Source organism: Oncorhynchus nerka, linkage group LG14 (assembly GCF_034236695.1).
Source record: "Oncorhynchus nerka isolate Pitt River linkage group LG14, Oner_Uvic_2.0, whole genome shotgun sequence".
Lineage (NCBI taxonomy): Eukaryota > Metazoa > Chordata > Actinopteri > Salmoniformes > Salmonidae > Oncorhynchus > Oncorhynchus nerka.
In genome coordinates, this window is record NC_088409.1 from 71,918,584 (window position 1) to 71,936,595 (window position 18,012).

Consider the following 18,012-nt stretch of genomic DNA (forward strand, 5'->3'; position numbering starts at 1 on the left):
CTGTATATACTGTACTCGATACCATCTACTGCATCTTGCCTATGCCATACTGTACCATCACTCATTCATATATTTTTATGTACATATTCTTTCATTCCTTTACACTGTGTGTATAAGGTAGTTGTTGTGAAATTGTTAGGTTAGATTATTCGTTGGTTATTACTGCATTGTCGGAACTATAAGCACAAGCATTTCGCTACACTTGCATTAACATCTGCTAACCATGTGTATGTGACCAATAACTTTGATTTGATTTGGGATTTGAATATGATATCTGTTATAGCCGTATTGTTATACAGTCTCCTGGTGTCCTGTATAGACTTCATCTGGGCACTGCCAGCTCATCCAGGGAATAGTGATACCATTCAGAGGGCCCTACCTGGCATCAGTGATGCTGTGACTTCAGTTCACTATCCTAGTAAGGGGCTCTTTGTCACTGATGGAGTGGGGCCACCGCTGTAAGACAGGGGTCTGCCTCTCCTCTCCATTTCCTCCTCTCAGTGTGTGTCTGAGGGCAAGGTGAACTCACCACTCACCCGGTGTGATAGCGATATGTTCTTCTATTTTCTCATGAGACAGGCATTCATGCAGAGAGATTCAGCAGTGACCTGTAGTAGAGACATGTGGCCACTGTCCAGATATTAGAATCAATCTGGCCTTTCAGCCTATTCACAGGCATGCCAGTGTGTAGAAGTCTGTGTGTGTGTGTGTGTGTGTGTGTGTGTGTGTGTGTGTGTGTGTGTGTGTGTGTGTGTGTGTGTGTGTGTGTGTGTGTGTGTGTGTGTGTGTGTGTGTGTGTGTGTGTGTGTCATGCTGAGATGCCACAGCTTCAGCATGGCTCAGTACTGGCAAAGATTAATTATTGACAAACTTAATCAAAATGCAAATTGTGTTGTGTCTGGAAATGTTTAATTGCTTCATTAGATGACATTAGCTGGGGTCCCACTATTCATGATACAGGGACTACTGTTTTTCCTTTAGATTTTGTAACCAAACAGTCAATTTGGAGCGGCAGGGTAGCCTAGTGGTTATAGTGTTGGACTAGTAACTGGAAGGTTGCAAGTTCAAATCCCCGAGCTGACAATGTACAAATCTGTCGTTCTGCCCCTGAATAGGCAGTTAACCCACTGTTCCTAGGCCGTCATTGAAAATAAGAATTTGTTCTTAACTGACTTGCCTAGTTAAATAAATATTTAAAAAATAAATTAAAAAATGGCAGGAATTCCAATCACTGTCCTTGGTGCTGTCTCCAGGCTCTAGGCTGTTTGTTTACCATTCATGTGGTAAAGTCAGTAACAGGCCATATAATTGGCGATGGTAGGGTTATCTTATTATAACGTTTGGGCAATGCCCAATTGTCCATGGCTCGAACATGAGGTGCATTTTCGAAATGTGAATGCAACGTGTGTAGTCGAATATTTCAATGTTGAAGCCAATAAAAACCAACTAGATAGGCTACATGTTTGTTATAACATGTTTGTTATAACGAGGTCTATTGTAGGGTTACTGTATGTTATAACGAGGTCTATTGTAGGGTTACTGTATGTTATAACTAGGTCTATTGTAGGGTTACTGTATGTTATAACTAGGTCTATTATAGGGTTACTGTATGTTATAACTAGGTCTATTATAGGGTTACTGTATGTTATAACTAGGTCTATTGTAGGGTTACTGTATGTTATAACTAGGTCTATTATAGGGTTACTGTATGTTATAACTAGGTCTATTATAGGTTTACTGTATGTTATAACTAGGTCTATTGTAGGGTTACTGTATGTTATAACTAGGTCTATTGTAGGGTTACTGTATGTTATAACTAGATCTATTGTAGGGTTACTGTATGTTATAACTAGGTCTATTGTAGGGTTACTGTATGTTATAACTAGGTCTATTGTAGGGTTACTGTATGTTATAACTAGGTCTATTGTAGGGTTACTGTATGTTATAACTAGGTCTATTGTAGGGTTACTGTATGTTATAACTAGGTCTATTGTAGGGTTACTGTATGTTTGTTATAACTAGGTCTATTGTAGGGTTACTGTATGTTATAACTAGGTTTATTGTAGGGTTACTGTGTGTTATAACTAGGTCTATTGTAGGGTTACTGTATGTTATAACTAGGTCTATTGTAGGGTTACTGTATGTTATAACTAGGTCTATTGTAGGGTTACTGTATGTTTGTTATAACTAGGTCTATTGTAGGGTTACTGTATGTTATAACTAGGTTTATTGTAGGGTTACTGTATGTTATAACTAGGTCTATTGTAGGGTTACTGTATGTTATAACTAGGTCTATTATAGGGTTACTGTATGTTATAACTAGGTCTATTATAGGGTTACTGTATGTTATAACTAGGTCTATTATAGGGTTACTGTATGTTATAACTAGGTCTATTGTAGGGTTACTGTATGTTATAACTAGGTCTATTGTAGGGTTACTGTATGTTATAACTAGGTCTATTATAAGGTTACTGTATGTTTGTTATAACTAGGTTTATTGTAGGGTTACTGTATGTTATAACTAGGTCTATTGTAGGGTTACTGTATGTTATAACTAGGTCTATTATAGGGTTACTGTATGTTATAACTAGGTCTATTGTAGGGTTACTGTATGTTATAACTAGGTTTATTGTAGGGTTACTGTATGTTATAACTAGGTTTATTGTAGGGTTACTGTATGTTATAACTAGGTCTATTGTAGGGTTACTGTATGTTTGTTATAACTAGGTCTATTGTAGGGTTACTGTATGTTATAACTAGGTCTATTATAGGGTTACTGTATGTTATAACTAGGTCTATTATAGGGTTACTGTATGTTATAACTAGGTCTATTATAGGGTTACTGTATGTTTGTTATAACTAGGTCTATTGTAGGGTTACTGTATGTTATAACTAGGTTTATTGTAGGGTTACTGTATGTTATAACTAGGTCTATTATAGGGTTACTGTATGTTTGTTATAACTAGGTCTATTGTAGGGTTACTGTATGTTATAACTAGGTCTATTATAGGGTTACTGTATGTTATAACTAGGTCTATTGTAGGGTTACTGTATGTTTGTTATAACTAGGTCTATTATAGGGTTACTGTATGTTATAACTAGGTCTATTATAGGGTTACTGTATGTTATAACTAGGTCTATTATAGGGTTACTGTGTGTTATAACTAGGTTTATTGTAGGGTTACTGTATGTTATAACTAGGTCTATTATAGGGTTACTGTATGTTATAACTAGGTCTATTATAGGGTTACTGTATGTTATAACTAGGTCTATTATAGGGTTACTGTATGTTTGTTATAACTAGGTCTATTGTAGGGTTACTGTATGTTATAACTAGGTTTATTGTAGGGTTACTGTATGTTATAACTAGGTCTATTATAGGGTTACTGTATGTTTGTTATAACTAGGTCTATTGTAGGGTTACTGTATGTTATAACTAGGTCTATTATAGGGTTACTGTATGTTATAACTAGGTCTATTGTAGGGTTACTGTATGTTTGTTATAACTAGGTCTATTATAGGGTTACTGTATGTTATAACTAGGTCTATTATAGGGTTACTGTATGTTATAACTAGGTCTATTATAGGGTTACTGTGTGTTATAACTAGGTTTATTGTAGGGTTACTGTATGTTATAACTAGGTATATTATAGGGTTACTGTATGTTATAACTAGGTCTATTATAGGGTTACTGTATGTTATAACTAGGTCTATTATAGGGTTACTGTATGTTATAACTAGGTATATTGTAGGGTTACTGTATGTTATAACTAGGTCTATTGTAGGGTTACTGTATGTTATAACTAGGTCTATTATAAGGTTACTGTATGTTATAACTAGGTCTATTATAGGGTTACTGTATGTTATAACTAGGTCTATTGTAGGGTTACTGTATGTTATAACTAGGTCTATTATAGGGTTACTGTATGTTATAACTAGGTCTATTATAGGGTTACTGTATGTTATAACTAGGTCTATTATAGGGTTACTGTGTAGTGTTTAATAAACCATCTTCAATGAATAAGACAAACATCCAAGCGTCCTGCCCGAAGAGCCCTTAGGCCCATGTGTGCACACATTGCCTTTTATGCCCATAATACGAGAGATGTGATTTATGATTTCATGCTTATGAGCCAATCCTACACTGACCAAAAATAAAAAAATAAAAAAAATAAAAAAAAATAATAATAAAAAAAATATAAACGCATGTAAAGTGTTGGTCCCATGTTTCATATCCAGAAATGTTCCATATCCACAAAAAGCACATTTTGCTCAAATGTTGTGCACAAATGTCTTTACATTCCTGTTAGTTGAACTATTCTCTTTGCCAAGATAATCCATCCACCTGACAGGTGTGGAATACAGTATAAAAAAGCTGATTATACAGCATGATCATTACACAGGTGCACCAACACAACACAATGGCACAGATGTCTCACATTTTGAGGGAGCATGCAATTCGCATGCTGACTGCAGGAATGTTCACCAGAGCTGTTCCCAGATAATGAAATATGAATTTCTCTGCCATAAACTGCCTCCAACATCGTTGTAGAGAATTTGGCATTATGTCCAACCGGCCTCACAATGGGTTTTGGCTATTTGAATGCACAGAGATAACGTGACGAGATCATGAGGCCCATTGTGAGGCCCTTTTTGTGACCAACAGTCCCAGTCATGTGAAATCCATAAATTAGGCCCTAATTTATTTATTTCATTTGACTGATTTCCTGATATTTACATTTACATTTAAGTCATTTAGCAGACGCTCTTATCCAGAGCGACTTACAAATTGGTGCGTTCACCTTATGACCTCCAGAGGGTCATTTGAGCTGTAACTCAATAAAACCTTTGAAATTGTTGCATGTTGCGTTTATATTTTTGTTCAGCATATTTAGAAATATTGTTGTTGTTTTAAAATACAGATGGATTGTTTTCCATTTAATTAGATAAGAAACCAAACTTACTAGAAAGATTCACCATCCATGGATTTAGGTTGAGAAAACCTACGTGCTTCGAATGCAATGCAATTTTGTCTGCTATTTCTGAAGCAGGTGGTTTCGTGATGTTTATAAAACATTACATTTGGGAGCAGTATAACAGCATTCTCTTTATATTGGATCTTTAAGTTTGGATGTGTGTCAAACCCTCCATAGTCTAAGTTGCATAGACTGTATAATATACCCACGGGGAGGAATCATGGTGCCTGTAACTGTATTTAGACAGCCTATTTTAAACTTGTTGTTTCATTTTTTATTAGAATGATATGCTTTTTAGGCCTTATCAATAGCCATGTGAATGTAATCTTGCTTATTGCCTATGTTTGACATGTCCATGTCCAGACTGTATTTGACCTGTATCAGAGTGAATAATATAACCGATGTTTAACAATGTAGTTCCATTTGAAAGAAATGCAACGAGAACATTGTGGACTGCAAACATTTAATATATGTAACGAATATGGGGCTGGCTGTTTAACCCACTAGGCTATAGCGGACTAACACTTGAATTGGAGTTGATGAAAACGCAATACGTAAATAAACAGCTTGAAGCAACCACATATTTAGCCATTGAGCATGTTCTGATTAGCCAGTGAGGCGTCAACCCTCGACACACACACACACACACCTTGTTTATTCATCAAAACCCAGCCCTTTCGCCCCACCGCCAGCTACTGCTCCCATAATTCCAGTTGTGGAAATAGCAAAAATATTTCTGACACACTCCCACACCTATAGCGCTACAACCCTTAGAAATGACCCTCTAAGTGTTCCTGAAAGTTTCCTTCAGTCAAACCTGTCCCCAATGATTCTATCTCCAACCACCTGTGGTTGTTATTACTGAGGTAACGCAGCATGGCGTTACTGTAACAGAGCCAGGGAACTACATCTGTAAACTCCTCTGCTTTCATTTGTCATTAATATCCCACCAGCTCAGCAATGAAGTTGGTTTGTGTCCCAAATGGAACGCTATTCCCTATGTAGTGCACTACTTTTGACTAGAGCCATATGGGCCCTTGTCAAAAGTAGTGTGCACTACATATTGAATAGGGTGCCATGTGGAGTTAGAGGACTTCTCCTTAGCTCAGCTCATTTAGGGTTATTCACCCTGCTCTTTGAAATTATATGTAGTGAAGGGGAACCAGAACCACACTGCTACTGTAGCCAGGCTTCATGGAGATTTGACACCCTCTTTTGGTAAGGTCCTGTAGTGCACACTTCTGAGACTCCTTCACCACACGTTTCAAATGTGATGCATCAAAACAGGGATAAATTTAAAAACAGGGCTATTTTTCATCCTTCTTTTGACATCCCATTTTCTCCTGCCGATGTAAACACTACGTCTGAGGAGGAGTGACGCAGAAAGTAATGAAAGACAAATACGAAGTCCCAAATGGCACTTCATTCCCTTTATAGTGCACTACATATGACCAGGGATCATAGGTCTCTGGTCAAAAGTAGTGCACTATATACGTAATACACTCTTAGAAAAGAGCATTCCAAAAGGGTTCTACGGCTGTCCCCATAGGGTAAACCTTTTTGGTTCCAGGTACGACCCTTTTTGGTTCCAGGTAGAAACCTTTTCGGTTCAATGTAGAACCGTCTGTGGAAAAGGTTCGACATGGAACCAAAAAATATTCTTCAAAGGGTTCTACTTGTAGGTTCTAGATAGCACCTTTTTTTCTAAGAGTGTAGGGTGCCATTTGGGATGCACAAAACTAAAGAGAAGTGACAGTAAATCTCTTCTCCTCATGCAGAATGTGACTGGCAACCACAGGGTGAATGATATCATCGCCACAGAGGAGGGACCACAGACGCTGGTTGGTCGGTTCATGTACGGCCCACTGGACATGGTGACTCTGACTGGAGAGAAGGTGACGACACAACACAAGACACTGCATCTCAGTGCAAGAGGCCTCACTGCAGTACCTGGTTCAAATCTAGGCTGCATCACATCCGGCCGTGATTGGGAGTCCCATAGGGCGGCGCACAATTGGCCCAGCGTCGCCTGGGTTTGGCCGGGGTAGGCCGTCATTGTAAATAAGAATTTGTTCTTAACTGACTTGCCTAGTTAAATAAAGGTTAAATAGAATTAAGAAATTTGCAAACACTATTTGCCCTATTTACAACACTAGAGTTGCAACACTTTTAAAAGTGTCTGCATTTCAATAAAGTGAAATTTATACTTCTCTTATGGTGGTCTGACAAAGGAATTTGCTTTGACAGACATCAACACTAAAGTTTATTGAAGGGAATTAACTTGCGGCCCTGAACCGTACGTATCATATCATCTTATCATGAATCTATCTTGTCCTCTCCCAGGTGGACATTCTCCTAATGACCCAGCCCCAGTCCGGCCGTTGGGTCCACTTTGACACAGAGGTGACCACCAGTAGTGGCAGAGTGGTCTACACCATCCCCAAGAGCAAGAAGCTGGCCACCGGGGTCTACCCTATCAAAATGATGGTCAAGTAAGCACACAACTCCTTTTTATTTCTGATTGATATGCAACCACAGCATGTTTGTTATAGTATGTTAGAGGTTGTATCAGTAATGAAATGGATGCGGGTTGGGACGAGTTCCCATGAAAGTGGAAGAATACTGAATTGAATTACGGCCCATATCAGTGATGGAGGTAAAGTACTGTGAAGCTCTAACAGTGTACTCACAGATTGTTGAATAACAAGGAGCCCCTGAGGTGCCTACAGTAGCAATCATCCTCTCCCCCTCTCTTTACCTCCTGCCCAGGGGAGATCAGACGAGTGCAGAGGCCTACCTGACGGTGTTGCCCAGGGGGATGGAGTGTGTGGTGTTCAGCATCGATGGCTCCTTCGCTGCTAGCGTCTCCATCATGGGCAGTGACCCTAAAGTCCGCCCCGGAGCAGTGGACGTCGTCAGGTAACTCATGCGTGCGAGTGTTTGTGTGTTTGTGTTTGTGAATGTGCCTTCCAGCTTTTGTTTGATTAAGGAGCAGTTCAAGCAGAGATAAATTATTAATGGAATGTAAATGATAACTCAATTTCAACGCCTACAAGTCATCTGTTCAGCTCAGAATATGATCGTTGTATTTTGTCACATTAAAGGGAGTTTGAAGGAAGTTGCTAACTAGTGTTAGTGCAAATGCTAACTAGAATTTTGTTACTTGAGAGCTTTATTCTAAAATGGATGAGAAACCAAAAAGATCCTCATCAATCTACACACAATACCCCCATACTGACAAAGCGAAAACAGGTTTTTAGATTATTTTGCAAATGTATAAAATCTAAAAAAAAAACAGAAATACCTTATTTACATATGTATTCAGAGTCTGTTCTATTAGACTTGAAATTGAGCTCAGGTGCATCCTGTTTCCATTGATCATCCTTGAGATGTTTCTTCAACTTGATTGGAGTCCTCCTGTGGTAAATTTAATTGATTCAACATGATTTGAAAAGGCACACACCTGTCTATATAAGGTCCCACAGTTGACAGTGCATATCAGAACAAAAACCAAGTCATGAGGTCGAAGGAATTGTCCGTAGAGCTCCGAGACAGCCCTTTGGCAGGGTAGCAAAAAATAATCTGCAGTATTGAAGGTCCCCAAGAACAAAGTGGCCTCTATCATTCTTAAATGGAAGAAGTTTGGAACCACCAAGACTCTTCCCAGAGCTGACCGCCCAACCAAACTGAGCAAACAGGGGAGAACGGCCTTGGTCAAGGAGGTGACTGTAAGGCCTGTCATGACTGTCCTGATCAGGTCAGGTTACAGGAGACCACAACCCTACAGATTATCTCTCAACCCCAACAGAGAAGGAGAGATCTAAGGCTCTGAAGATGTGGGGGTTTTATGACCCCTAACGCCCCTCACGCTGGCAAATCTCAGGCCACAGACAAATTCCTTTGTCCTGTTACTATGGAGAACCAGCCTCAGAACATTAAACATGAAATAAAGGGACTTTGGAACAATGGTTTCCATCAGCCACAATGGTGGTCATGACGATAGATGGAATATGAAAATGTAGGTAATTTTTGTTTTGTTATTAAAGGTTAATAGATGACATTATTAAGAAAACAATGTAACATTGTAACATCAACAGTTTACCTAGTATAGTTTGATGTTTATACATTGTACGTTGTATTGAAAATATCCAAATCAAAGAGAATGTTTTGGTAAATATGAAATGTGAAGTTAGTTGTCAAAAATTGGATCTGAGTAAAATCTAGACCTTGCCTTGTAACTAGTTACGCCCAGAGAATTGCCCTAAAGGGGGTTATGCCCACTTCTGACACAAGGGTATAAAACTTGTGAGTAAAGAATTTACAGACAGGGCTACGTGACCCAAGCTGCAGCCAAGGTCTAAAAAAATCAACAAACCAAGAACGCAACACAAGTTTGAAGACAAAGAAATATTTTTCTACCCAAGCTACAGATGAGTAGCTGTGTCTAAGCAGGTGAATTCAAGCCGGACCCTCTTAGCATCCAATCCCAGTGAATCGTGGTATCTAAAGGGTTTCATTCCTATGCTGTGAACTCTGAGCTACAGAGCTGTCTGTCCTCAGAAGACCCCTTCCAGAGAAAGGGTGAGGGAACAGACTCCTAAGCCAAAAGGACACTGACATCGTGAGGATGACCAGAAAAGTGCGCCGGAGAAGTGTGTCATCGAGCAGCTGAACGGTCCCCTGAACGGTCCACGCGGAGATTCCACAGAGACCTTCCCCACGTAATTACATCATTATATTCTGACCCATAAGAGCGGCAGTTTGGGGCAAGGCTAGGGTTAAAATAAGCATATCTGACAAATTCACCCAAATGTATATTTCTCGTGTACTTTCTTTTTCCTCTCTCTCTATGAAATCCCCATTTTGGGTAACACGCGCCATAGTGTGTTGGCCCGTTATACTAAGTTCTAATCAATAGCCTATAATGTGTTTTGTCTACGTGTATCTTTTATCATCATTTTAGCTTTCTCGTAAATAAATATTCAACTAAGATTGGTGTGGTACGAACTCATTGGTGAGACCCGGGTCCGTGCAGATTCACGGACTATACGACGTTCAGAACGAGATTGTAGAGGTAACTGGTTAATTAGCGGCTGTTTTAAAATCGATATTCTGATATTCTTTGAGGTAATTTGGGAAATAGAAACTCAATATAAACTAGTTTTCCCATGGTGCCCCAGGTTAATGAGTTAATAATCGCTTGATTCAGTTAATCACGCAATTATAAACTTTTAATCATTCGATGAACAACAGACGTCATATTAACTAATACAACATCACAACAGGCCTTTATGGTAGAGTGGCCAGAGGGAAGCCACTCCTCAGTAAAAGGCACATGACAGCCCGCTTGGAGTTTGTCAAAGGCACCTAAAGACTCTCAGTGTAACGTCTGTTGTCGGGAGAAGGAGAAGACCAAGGTGCAGCGTGGTAAGTATTCATAATACCTTTTAATCAATACGAATACTTGAACAAAAAAACAACAAAATGACAAACGAAAGGTTCTGCAAGGTGCAATACACAAAACAGAAAACAACTACCCACAACCCATAGTGGGAAAACAGGCTGCCTAAGTATGGTTCTCAATCAGAGACAATGATTGACAGCTGCCTCTGATTGGGACCAGGCCAAACACCTAGAAAGAAAACACACAGAACAAAACATAGAATGCCCACCCCAACTCATGCCCTGACCAAACTAAAATAGATAAATAAAAAAGGAACTAAGGTCAGGACGTGACACTCAGACCATGAGAAACAAGATTCTCTGGTCTGATGAAACCAAGATTGAACTCTTTGACCTGAATGTCAAGCATCACTTCTGGAGGAAACCTGGCACCATCCCTACTGTGAAGCATGGTGGTGGCAGCATCATGCCGTGGGGATGTTATAGCGGCAGGGACTGGGAGACTAGTCAGGATCGAGGCAAAGATGAACGGAGCAAAGCACACAGAGATCCTTGATGAAAATCTGCTCCACAGCGCTCAGGATCTCAGACTGGGGAGAAGGTTCACCTTCCAACAGGAGAACGACCCTAGGCACACAGCAAAGACAACACATGAGTGGCTTCTGGACAAGTCTCTGAATGTCCTTGAGTGGCCCAGCCAGAGCCCGGACTTGAACCCGATCGAACATCTCTGGAGAGACCTGAAAATAGCTATGCAGTGACACTCCCCATCCAACCTGACAGAGCTTGAGAGGATCTGCAAAGAAGAATGGGAGATACTCCCCAAATACAGATGTGCCAAGCTTGTAACATCAAACCAAAGAATACTTGAGGCTGTAATTGCTGCCAAAGGTGCTTCAACAAAGTACTAAAAAAAATGTTTTTGTGTGTTTTTTATCTACATTTGCAAAAATGTTTTAAATAATTAGCTTTGGGCCTCCCGGTTAGCGCAGTGGTTAAGGGCGTTGTACTGCAACACCAGCTGTGCCATCAGAGACTCTGGGTTTCGCCAGGCTCTGTCGTAACTGGCCGCGACCGGGAGGTCCGTGGAGCGACACACAATTGGCCTAGCGTCTTCCGGGTTAGGGAGGGCATGGTCGGTAGGGATGTCCTTGTCTCATCGTGCACCAGCAACTCCTGTGGCGGGCCGGGCGCAGTGCGTGCTAACCAAGGTTGCCAGGTGCACGGTGTTTCCTCCGACACATTGGTGCGGCTGACTTCCGGGTTGGATGGCGCTGTGTTAAGAAGCAGTGCGGCTTGGTTGGGTTGTGTATCGGAGGACGCATGACTTTCAACCTTCGTCTCTCCCGAGCCCGTACGGGAGTTGTAGCGATGAGACAAGATAGTAGCTACTAAAACAATTGGATACCACGAAATTGGGGAGAAAAAGGGGTAAAATTTAAAAAACCATTTTTAGCATTGTCATTATGGGGTGTGTTGCTTGATAACGGAAAAAATAATTTAATCAATTTTAGAATAAGGCTGTAAAAAGTAAAGGGGTCTGAATAATTTCCGAATGCACTGTACCTTTAACTTCCTTCATACTGGACATAAGAAATAATAAGAAAAAAAAGAAAATAAACCATAAATCTCAGAGGAATATTATTGATGTCAGTCTGTCTTTATGTTCAGTGAAAACGATAATTCTCAGAGGAATTTATCTAATTATCTTTGTGTTCAGACACTGGCAGGACCTGGGCTATCTTATCATCTACATCACAGGGAGGCCAGACATGCAGAAGCAGCGCGTGGTGTCATGGCTGTCCCAACACAACTTCCCCCAGGGCATGATCTTCTTCTCTGAGGGCCTGGTCCACGACCCACTGAGACAGAAAACCATCTTCCTCAGGAATCTAGTGCAGGAGGTACATTACATACATGATACAGTGGATATATTTTTCTTGCTCTCTATCTCAACTCCTTGTCTTTGTGTATATCTTCCTCTTTTTCTTTCTCTCTTTCTTTTTCTCACCCTGTCTATATATATCTTATCTTTTTTCTATCCCTTTCTTTCTCTCTCTTTCTCTCTCTTCCTCTATTTCTAACGCACACTTCCTTGGTTCTCACATTAACATTGACTGTGGGCCTCCATCCCTCCCTCCCTCCCTCCCTCCCTCCCTCCCCCTCCCTCCCTCCCTCCCTCCCTCCCTCCCTCCCTCCCTCCCTCCCTTTCTTTCTTTCTTTCTTTCTTTTTTTCTTTCTTTCTCTCTCTCTCTCTGCCAGTGTCACATTAAGATCAACTCAGCCTATGGCTCCATGAAGGACATCTCCGTGTACAACATGCTGGGTCTGAGTCCTTCACAGATTTACATTGTGGGCAGGCCTTCCAAGAAGTACCAGAATCAATGCCAGGTAGACATCAGGGGACTGTACACTCCTCTTCTACTTTTCTTTAACGATCAAGCTAATGGCATTGACTCACTAATAGCTATCGATTGTGTTTTGATGTATCTATTCCGGTCTGTCTGTGGCTTTTGTTCTTTCCTGTCACTCTCCATCTCTCTCTACCTGTTTAGTGTTCCATTCTTTATCTAACATGGCCAATCTCACTAACTCTCGTTCTCTCTCTCTCTCTCTCTCTGTCTCTCTCTGTCTCTCTCTCTCTTTCCCATAGTTCCTAAGTGATGGCTATGCAGTGCATCTCTCCTCACTGCAGTTTGGCCACCGGACCAGATCCAAGAAGACCTCCTCGGTCCGCATGGTCCTGAGGAAAGGCTCCTTCGGCCTCTCTGCCAAACCTGACTTCCTGTGTAAACGCACCCACCTGAGGAGAACCATGTCTGTCCAGCACCCTGACCCTCCCTGCACCCCCAACCCTAAGCCTGAGCGGGCCCAGAGCCAACCAGAGTCTGATCAGGATCCCGGGGGAGGAGGAGGGGGCGGCGGCCATGGTGTCTGGGGGCGGGCCTCCATACACCGTGGAGACGCCACACCCTGACAGACAGAGAGAGATGGAGGGAAGATGGACAAGGAGGAGGACAAGGGTCTCATTGTCCAGGGCCAAGGTGAGAACTCACACTTAAAGGGTTTAAATTGCCCTATATTATACTCCTACAACTATATGATCATACTGTCTCTCTATAATAGCAAAAAACTAAAAAATATCCCCCCAGAACGTGTTTCTGAGTTGTTGTACTTGAGGCTGTGAAAATATATTGTCTAATTAACTTTACTGCAGCATAGTAGCAATTATGTCATGTGAATAAATGATTAATTCTGAATAATTTAGACATTCACCTTTGGTTCTTCAGCATTGTGTCCTAAGCCTTTGAGAACACAAGGCTTTGTAACGCTTTCACTCCAACACAGATTGATTTGTTTTGCTCATATTGTACTCTGGTGCAGTCAATAAATGTTCACCTTGATTTTGTTATGTTTTGTGGCGCGAGGGTCATCACAGCTGAAGTAGGTGCTGCAGGCATTATGATTTATACAGCTAAACAGAATAATAACAGCTTTACTGTCTGAGAGGAGGAGAGAGGGGGCAGAGAGGGAGAGGAAGAGAAGAGAGAGGGAGAGAGAGACTGAGAAATTGAAACATGGAGAGAGAGGCTGCAGTCAGAAAGATGGAGAGAGATGAAAGAGAGAGAGGGATGGAGAAAGAAAGCGAAAAGGAAGAAATCGAATGGGGAGACCAGACAGAGAGAGCAGAGATCAGCCTGTATTCTCTCATAAATATTCATGAAGGAACCTGCGGTAGCTGTGCTATTATTAGGAACAGCTCCTTTATTTTCAACGCTCACTGCCTCCTATTCTCCCATTTTACAGAGCTGCATAGAGGGCCTGATGAGCTACAACTGGAGTGTCCAATCAAGCACGAAATCCACTCATTTCTAGATTTGGGAATAGTGTTTCTGCAATTACGGAGATTGGAGTGTGGGTGCTGTCACTTCAGTGGGCCTGTAGGAACTAATCTAGTTGGCTTTTGTTGGTAATGATAATACACAGGTGTATAGGATAATTCACTGTTCACTTATACAGCTGAAGTCGGAAGTTTTAATACTTAGGTTGGAGTCATTAAAACTAATTTTTCAAACACTCCACAAATTTCTTGGTAACAAACTATAGTTTTGGCAAGTCGGTGAGGACATCTGCTTTGTGTATGACACAAGTAATTTTACCAACAATTGTTTACAAACAGATTATTTCACTTATAATTCACTGTATCACAATTCCAGTGGATCATTACATACACTAAGTTGACTGTGCCTTTAAACAGCTTGGAAAATTCCAGAAAAGTATGTCATGGCTTTAGAAGCTTCTGATAGGCTAATCAACATCATTTGAGTCATTTGGAGGTGTACTTGTAGATGTATTTCAAGGCCTACCTTCAAACTCAGTGCCTCTTCGCTTGACATCATGGGAAAATCAAAAGAAATCAGCCAAGACCACATAAATAAAATTGTAGACCTCCACAAGTCTGGTTCATCATTGGGAGCAATTTCCAAATGCCTGAAGGTACCTCGTTCATATATACAAACGACAGTACGCAAGTATAAACACTATGGGACCACGCAGCCGTCATACCGCTCAGGAAGGAGACGCCTTCTGTCTCCTAGAGATGAACGTACTTTGGTGCGAAAAGTGCAAATCAATCCCAGAACAACAGAGGACCTTGTGAAGATGCTGGAGGAAACAGGTACAAAAGTATCTGTATCCACAGTAAAAATTAGTCCTATATCGACATAACCTGAAAGGCCGCTCAGCAAGAAGCCACTGCTCCAAAACTGCCATAAAAAAGACAGACTACGGTTTGCAACTGCACATGGGGACAAAGATCGTTGAAGAAATGTCCTCTGGTCTGATGAAACAAAAATATAACTGTTTGGCCATAATGACCATTGTCATGTTTGGAAACTTGTGGAAGGCTACCTGAAACGTTTGACCCAAGTTAAACAATTTAAAGGCAATGCTACCAAATACTAATTGAGTGTATGTAAACTTCTGATCCATTGGGAATGTGTTGAAAGAAAAAAATTATGAAATAAATCATTCTCTACTATTATTCTGACATTTCACATTCTTAAAATAAAGTGGTGATCCTAACTGACCTAAGACAGGGAATTGAAAAACTGAGTTGAAATGTATTTGGCTAAGGTGTATGTAAACTTCCGACTTCAACTGTATATGGCTTTGGGCTTTGATTGGAATAGGAACTACCAAACTAAACAAATCTTTCTTTCTTTTCAGTGTCGTCACCTATATTGGATCTTCTGCTGGTATCAGTTGTGTTAACCTCCTGCTTGGCTGCTTGGCTGCTTGGCTGCTTGGCCCTCTACACATCTTCAACAGCTTCTCCATTCCCAGGACTCATGTCTAATATTCCTTAAGCTTTCACCTAATGCTTGAAACAGCCATGCATTCATCCTAATGCGGCCTCTCAAGCTCAAATTATGTCCACGTTTTTTCAGTGGCAGTGCTATTGAAACAGTATGTTGTTTTTTGTCAAGCAAAGAGAGAGAGACACTTTGGTCATTTGTATCATGGTGCAGAAACACTTGCTGCAGAACAGGAGATCAACACACAGTTAAATGCTAGAAGACTCCCTCTCGTCCCCCACTGGGAATGAGATCCTGTTGAAACCTATGGAGCAATGTTCTAGCCCAAGCAATATACCATCAGGAGATGTTCCAGATAGTGTGTTCATTGACCTGTTGTGTTGACAGGTGGCAGAGCTACACTGACATACTCCTGCAATTATCATTTATATACATAGAACAGACATTGTGTCCCTCTCTATGGTCTGTGTCCCCAGGAGTGCTGTGGGCCTCTGGCTGCTTCACACTGTGGACATTAACCTTATGTTCCTCAGCCCGGCTGACCTGACCTAACCCCACTCCAGCCTCAGCCCTATAGCCATCCATCCATCTCTCCCTCTCTCATTCAGTTAGTCAGTGAGGCAGAACACGGCTTCAGACAGCAGCCTGGTAGGGGGTCTATGTCCACTGAACCGACGACAGAGTGGACAGCCGAAAGCTGCTCTGTCTTGCACTATCCAAGTACTACAGTATACCGCGGTGCTTGGTGTTCTGTAGCTCTGAATCCTAAAGGATGTGTTGTATCTCAGCACACTCGCTGCAGGCTGTGACAATGCCTGTGGAATGCTGTTACTCCTGGTGGCTCAGATACAATAGCGGGATTTGCTTGCTGTTGTTGTGATCTTATATCTGACTGCAGATGTGGAACTACATGTTTTACTCCTCTGTCAGGATCCTGGGCATGTATGGATGGACTGAGTATGATGTGCTTTGTAAAGCTGTTTGAGGGAATGGTTGTACTGATTTGACCAAAATTCTTTACAGGGTTGTGATGAGATAGACTCAGACATCAGAGTAGTCATGACGACCTCACATGAGGAATGATGAAACAACTGATTGAATATTGTTATTGTCAGAAGTCTAAAATGTGGAACTGACACTGAGAAGTGAATATGTTCTATGAACGGTATATCTTTCAATAGATCCTAACTTCTTGTCGGGTGAAATAACATCATTCAGAATGTTCTAGCTTCCATCCATTTTAGGAAAGCTACATCTTGAACTGTAAGGGTTGTCGTTGGGACTAATGAAGGGGTGTGTCTATTGATATGAGATACCATGTCATCATATTTACTGTACTATGGTGGGTTAGGAAAAGATCTGACCACTCTGTGCAACTCACATATTTTTCTATAATGAAAACTGTGTACAGAAATATTTTAAAAGTGTGTTTTTTTAACATGGTTGTTTAACGTGACTGATAGTTACTTTTGCCTTAAATTGTATTTTGTTGTTGTGTAGAATTATGAAAATTACATTATTATCCTAATTGCTTGACCAAAGTAGGAGTTTGACATTCATGAGAAAGTGTGTTGTATCGACTTGATATTTTGTCTTGTATACATTTGAAGTATATTCTGAAAGGGAGTCATGCGTCATGCATGCACTGTGAGTGTGTGTTATTGTGTGTGTGTGTACGTTTCTGTATATTCAAGTATTAAGTATTTATGGTGTAAATACCTGTAGCTCCAATATGCTCCTGAGCACAACAAGTAAAGACCATGTATTCTGGAGGGAGAAGTCAAAGGTTGGTCAGTGTTGCCTGTTCTTCAAGGCAGGAGTAGTAGTGTGTTCTTCAAGGCAGGAGTAGTATTGTGTTCTTCAAGGCAGGAGTAGTATTGTGTTCTTCAAGGCAGGAGTAGTACTGTGTTCTTCAAGGCAGGAGTAGTATTGTGTTCTTCAAGGCAGGAGTAGTATTGTGTTCTTCAAGGCAGGAGTAGTATTGTGTTCTTCAAGGCAGGAGTAGTATTGTGTTCTTCAAGGCAGGAGTAGTATTGTGTTCTTCAAGGCAGGAGTAGTATTGTGTTCTTCAAGGCAGGAGTAGTATTGTGTTCTTCAAGGCAGGAGTAGTATTGTGTTCTTCAAGGCAGGAGTAGTATTGTGTTCTTCAAGGCAGGAGTAGTATTGTGTTCTTCAAGGCAGGAGTAGTATGTGTTCTTCAAGGCAGGAGTGTAGTGTGTTCTTCAAGGCAGGAGTAGTATTGTGTTCTTCAAGGCAGGAGTTATTGTGTTCTTCAAGGCAGGAGTAGTATTGTGTTCTTCAAGGCAGGAGTAGTA

At 41.0% G+C, this 18,012-nt stretch overlaps 1 protein-coding gene across 1 annotated transcript in view; it reads left to right on the forward strand.

Moving 5' to 3' along the window:
- LOC115141289 (membrane-associated phosphatidylinositol transfer protein 3-like) overlaps positions 1–17,697 on the forward strand; it is a 231,266-nt gene extending 213,569 nt beyond the window's left edge. The window contains exons 14-20 of the mRNA XM_065000356.1: positions 6,755–6,871; positions 7,320–7,468; positions 7,746–7,895; positions 12,100–12,283; positions 12,642–12,770; positions 13,033–13,423; positions 15,609–17,697. Of these exons, the coding sequence (XP_064856428.1) occupies positions 6,755–6,871; positions 7,320–7,468; positions 7,746–7,895; positions 12,100–12,283; positions 12,642–12,770; positions 13,033–13,356 (1,053 nt within the window). The 3' untranslated portion in view covers positions 13,357–13,423; positions 15,609–17,697. The remainder of the gene's footprint in view (positions 1–6,754; positions 6,872–7,319; positions 7,469–7,745; positions 7,896–12,099; positions 12,284–12,641; positions 12,771–13,032; positions 13,424–15,608) is intronic.
- Positions 17,698–18,012: the final 315 nt, after the last annotated feature.